The 6,000-nt window shown below is 36.3% G+C and overlaps 1 protein-coding gene across 2 annotated transcripts in view; it reads left to right on the top strand.

The window, feature by feature from the left end:
• Positions 1-6,000, top strand: part of Ipo11 (importin 11) — a 219,016-nt gene that overhangs the window by 94,219 nt on the left and 118,797 nt on the right. For both annotated transcript variants that reach the window (XM_004623057.1, XM_023707125.1), the window contains exon 21: positions 1,857-1,972. In XM_004623057.1, coding sequence (XP_004623114.1) covers positions 1,857-1,972 — 116 coding nt within the window. The remainder of the gene's footprint in view (positions 1-1,856; positions 1,973-6,000) is intronic.

Below are 6,000 nucleotides of genomic sequence, written 5' to 3'. Positions count from 1 at the left end.
GCATGTGGTGCTGGGGGATTGAACCGCGGTCCCTGATGCTTTTGCTAAGCTTGTTCCAAGTAGGTGCTTTAGACCACTGAGCCATCTCTCCAGCCCTGTATGTGTGTATTTATAGCATTGTAATTTGTTTTAAACAATGTTGATATTTGAATTATCTACTAAATGAAAAGATGTTTGAAAGTTTGTCATTTTTTCTGTATTTATTAGATTATAGAGATTATTATAGTTGAGAGTTGATTTTTAATCCTTTTTGTTTTCTACCAACCTTAAGACAGCAGTGAAAAACTGAAATTCTAGATTATCTTTTTCCTCCATGTTTTTGTTTTATGGAAAATATTAAAATACTTATTTCAAAAATTGACATTAAAAAAAACATATATTAATAAAAAAATACAAAAAGTGAAAAGACAGCTTTGGGAGAGCTCAATGCCAGGGTTTGATTCCCGGCATGCCTTGTTGGCCCTGCTTGGGGCACTCTGAGGTGGTGATTGAGACTGGGTGTGGTGGCGCAGGCCTGTAATCTCAGCGTTTGGGAGGCTGAAAACAGGAGGATCACTATGAGTCTGATCTACATAGTGAGACCCTGTAGACCCCGTCCTAAATTCTTTAAAAAAAAGTGTCAGCCCCCACCTCAGGGCCACGGAACCCTGCGTGTCCTCTGGGGGGGATCCGCCATGTGTCTGCCCCACCCCTCCCTGCCTCCCATGTCACCTCCTGGAAATATTTATTTTCTTAAGGAAATGAAAAAAAAAAAAAAAAGTGAAAAGAAAATCTGCATTTTTCTCAGTATTTTTTTTCTCTTTCCCTTATTTAACTGGTGCTTTTATTTTTGTTCCCAGAAATATTTTCATGCATATACTGCATATCCAGATACAAAATTTTTAAAGTGATTCTTTGATGTTTTAACTTGTTATAAATTATTTTTGAGATTTTTTTTTATTCTATTGTAAATCCTTTTTCAAGACTACTCAGAATCTTAAAATATAGGTGTACCATGATTGATAAACATTTAGGGCAGGTTCATCTTAGGTGCAAGTGTTTATAGAATTTTGAGTATGCATTTGTAGTCACAAGGGGAGAAAATAATCACCCATAATCTTACAGTCTGACATGTGTGGGGTTTTTTTTGGAGACAAGATTTCCCTATGTAGCTCAGGCTGGCCTTGAGCTCACTTTGTACCCCAGGCTGGTCTTGAACTCAAAATGATCCTCCCTCCTCAACCTCCCGAGTGCTGGGATTACAGGCGTGTACCACCATGCCCAGCTGAAGTCTGAAGTTTGAAATGCTCCAAAATCTGAAGCTTTTGGGTGCTGATACAATGCCCCAAGTAGAAATGTTGTGTCCAACTTTACGTTTGACTGGTTGCAGTCAAAATGCAGATATATTAACAATACTGTATAGATTACCTTCAGGCTGTTGTGTGAAGGTGTAGATGATGCGTAAATAAATTTCATATATAAACTTGGATTCCATCTCCAAGATACTTCATTATGTATATGCAGGTACTATTCCAAAATCCAAAAGAAAGCATAGTGTTAATCACTTTAGATTTAGGCACTTCATATGTGGGATTATCAGGCTGTAAATGGGATCTAACACATCAGATGTGAGTAGCTATCACATGTTTTGTATTTTTTACTGCCATTATTAGGCAGCTGAGTAGTATATACTTTTTATTTTTGCTTTGCTGTCATAAAACTTTGTACTAATAGTGCTCAGTAGTATGATCATTCTTAAAAACTTGATTTATTTTTTAGCAATTTGTTTTAGGGTGTTTTTCTTAATAATGATTTTTTGGGTTTGGTGGTGGGTATGCTTAGTATGTTATCATAAGTTGTATTTATACTTCCCATAGGGATTAGGAGCAGACAGCAAGAACCTGTACCCTTTCCTGCTCCCAGTTATCCAACTGAGTACTGATGTTTCCCAGCCTCCACATGTCTATCTTCTGGAAGATGGTTTAGAATTATGGTAAGAGGAAGACTTGATACCATGGATTTTTTTTTTTTTTTTAAATTCCTGGCCTTTCATATTCTCATGCTATTAAAGAAAAGATCACGTACTAGGGCTTTAAATACTCAGCATTTAAAATAAGGACATGAAATTGATTTCTTTAAATGAATTACAGTGCCTCTTTAGAAGCTGTTACTCTGTACAGCCTTACAGTATACAAAGTTAAAGGGGGAAATTGTAGCCGGAACTCAACTGCATTTCATTGGTTAGAATTTGGCATGTAAAATAGGAATCTTGATAGTTTTCCCAAGTTAAAATTTGTGTTAGAATTTCCAAGCTGAAAGATGTTTTGGGCATATTGAGTTACTTTTCAACCTTTCATTCATTACCTTACCCAGTGAGTAGTGAGATAATGTAATTAAGCCTCAAATATTAGTGGTATATATATTAGTATTTCACTGTTCATAGTAGATAAAGCAAGAAAACACAACCCTGCTTCTTTGACATTTTAGTACTACAAATGTTTATTGATTGTGTAACTATTATGTGGGTGAAGAACTATGTTAGAAAATCCTCTTCTGTTATTAGGCTTGTCTTGTTGAGTTTTCCTTCAGTTTATTTGTACAGGAAAAGTTTAAAAATTTTAGTATAGAACAGTGATGGCAAACCTTTAGAGCTTTCAATGATACAAATAGCCCACTGTTCCATATATTCCCCACTATAGAAACTGACCTAGGAATTAAGAGCCAATTTCAGAAATCAACCATAGAAGAAGTGAATGTTTGTTGATTGTCCTTACTTATGTTTCCTTCCTTTCATTCTTAATTTTGCTTTGATAGCTAGAAATTGTTTTGGTTCTCAGATGTTTTCTTTGGTGCAAATTAGAAACTAATGATCTGTATTAGAAAACCAGATGAGTGCTTTTAAGACTTAACTAGATAGATATTTGCTAATAATTTGCAATTTGGGTTTCTGATATTATTTTCAAGGTGATGTTATTTGAATTTACGTGATAAGTAGATGGCTTGTTTACAAATTAGGATGTTTTTGTATTTATATATTTTTGTAAAAGTGTGTGTTATTTTAGATCAGCAAAGGGCCAAACAAGAAGTATTTTAGTTTTTCCAAGTTGTCCATTCTCTGTTTGATCCACTTAACTCTGATGTTTTAGTGTCAAAACAGTGTACAACACAGATCAGAAACAGGTGGACGTGGTTGTGGTGCATTTAAACTGCTTTACGGAAATACAGGATAAAGGTTGGATTTCACCCATGAATTACACGTATTTGACCCTTGCTCCAGATTATGAAGTATTAATCTCTAGCACAAAATTGCTTTCTTACCAATGTGTAAGGATGACATGTAGAATATTAGAAAGTTTTAGAATATTATGAAGAGCTAGACTCAGACTTACCAGTATTACCAGCATAATGTATTGGTGTGCTTATTAAAGGTATGCACATTTTTAATGAATTATGTAAACAAAGTAATAAGAAAATATCTTTGTTAGCTAATGGTAATTTTAAATTATCATAAATTTAAATTTCTTTAAGTAGGCCATAAATTATATATAAATAAAAATAAATCATTGGAATACTTTTTTTTCCTTGTATTTTAGGGACGGGTCTGCAGGGTGTTCAGGGTCTCACTGCTAGATTGAATTTGTAGTGATCCACCTGTTTAGAGCTTCCCAAGTGTTGGGATTATAAGCGCATGCTACCAGGCCCAGTCTCAATTGCAGTTTCAGCACAACCTGGGGGTGGGGCCGGCACAGCGGGCCTGGGGATTGAATCCCCGGACCTTGTGCTTGCTTGCAGGTGCCTTAATCTGCTGAGTTATTTGGCCAGCCCTCATCGAAATACTTTTTTAAAAATTGTATTTAAATTATTAACAGTTATTTGAACTAGGGTACAAATTTCTTGGTATATTTTTCTTACTGAGAGCTCAGTTTGGAGAGCTCAGATCTTGATACTAATTCCGGGTATTATGTATACTGGGTTTGTGATTTGATTGTTAATCATCATCTGAGAGTCTCAGCTTACTTATCTGCAAAGTAAGGAGAAATAATTATGAAAGTAAGATGAGTTTTACTAAAATCGCTAGTTCTTTGCTTATGGCGCTTAATGTCTGTGGATATATAAACTTGCCTGGGAAGAGAAGGCTAAGAATTTTCTTCAGGGCAAAAATCCAGGTGAATTTATAACATTTTGAGGACACAGGAGTTATCTACAGAAACAGAAAGGATGTTTCCTCATACACTGTAGTGGGAAAACCAAGACAGAAGAGTACTTCCTAACAGAGGGGGCTTTGGAGATGGCAGCAATGCCAAATGTTGCTGACTGTCCTAGTAAGATAGTACGGAAGGCAAATTTGGCTGCATGGAGATGAAAGGGTTTTCAAATACAGTGTTAAAAATAGAAATTAAAGTAGACTTAAGAATGAATTGATGTTAAGTAACCTGAGCGTTGACACCTTGCTTGATAGCTTTCACTGTGACCAGCAGTACTTAAGAATATAAGGTTAAGGTATAGAGAATGCAAAGTTAGGAAGAATGGGTGAGACTGGATTGAAATTAGGATAGTGGGTAGAGGCAAGAAGGATAGGATTTAGAGCTCACGTTGAAGGGTTCAATGTGGGTAGCACTAGGGGTAGTTCATGTTAATTGGAGAATATAGTAGATCTCCAGGGTTTTCTATGTAATATAACTGTGCTTTCTCTCTAAAAGATGAAGCCTGATCAACAGGTAGTAGTTAACAGACTTGATTAGGAGTATACACAAAATGTGAGGGATCTTTGGGGGAAAGAAATAATACAGCAAATAATAAAGCTGAGCATGGAGGCGCATTTCTGCAATCTCAGCACTATGGAAGGCTGAGGCTGAAGAGTGGCAAGTTGGAGTCCCTTCTGAGCAGTTTAGTGACTTAACAGTATCCTTGGTCAAAAGCCTGGAAGAACAGGGTTGGTGATGTAGCTCATTGCCAAGGCCATAGGGCAAGCTCCAGTACTATTAAAAAAAAAAAGAAAAATTGAACTTAGTATAAATAAGCAGTACAAATTGTGGTGAGGAGTATAAAGTGGAACACAAGCCAAGCTTGGTGGCTCAGGCCTATGATCCCAGTACTGGACGCTGAGGCAGGATGATCTCTACAAGTTCAAAGCCAGCCTGAGCAACATAGTGAGATCAAGACCAGCCTGAAATGCACTGGGAAACCTTGCCTCAAAAAGACAAAAACTTACTTTTAACTTACTTTAAAGAATTTGAACAAAAAACCTTGCATGAAGAGGGTACTGTTTGGAAGTAGGATGATGTAATGGATGATGACAGCAATAAGCAGTGTCAGCTGTGTACCATGACATGTAACATGATCTCTATTTAACAGCAGAATCAAACAACATTTGATTGCTTTTGGCCATTCGCTCAGATTATTTTTTTCTCTTAAACAAACAAACAAACAAAAAAACAAACCTTAAGAAAACTTTGGCATCCTGAGATAAATTTTAGCTGCTGGAGTGAATTACACTTTTAATAGATTATGCCTTTTTTCCAGTATTACATCTAAGTTAACCTTTTTTGTCTTTATAAATGAATTGGATCAGTGAACTATACTTTGTGATATTGTTTGATTTTTTTTTTTTCTATCATGGTCGTGTTTATTTTGCCAATTTACCAACTTAAAAAATAATTTAAACCAGAATATTTTTTATGATCTTTGTTATTTGGATATTTGAAGAATTCTGTAATGAACTGGAAATGAACCTATGGATCTGGTAACATCCTTAGTTTAATGCAAGTACATTTATTTTAGTGTTGAATTAATTTATTTATTTGGTACAGGTTCTCACTATGTAGCTCGGACTCAGTGATCTTCCTGTTTTTCAGACTCCAACACTGGGGTTACAGGCATGCGCCACCAGACCTGGTCTTGGTGGCTGGTTCAGTGCACCCCGGGATGGGGCTGTAAGAGTGTGGCTGTAGGGGCTCATGGAGCCAGGGACCATACCCTGGTCCTTGCATTTCTGTAAACAGCGCTTGGTCTGCTGAGCTA

Source organism: Octodon degus, unplaced genomic scaffold, assembly GCF_000260255.1.
Source record: "Octodon degus isolate 3935 unplaced genomic scaffold, OctDeg1.0 scaffold00001, whole genome shotgun sequence".
Taxonomy (NCBI): domain Eukaryota; kingdom Metazoa; phylum Chordata; class Mammalia; order Rodentia; family Octodontidae; genus Octodon; species Octodon degus.
This window is presented reverse-complemented; position numbering and strand designations above follow the sequence as displayed.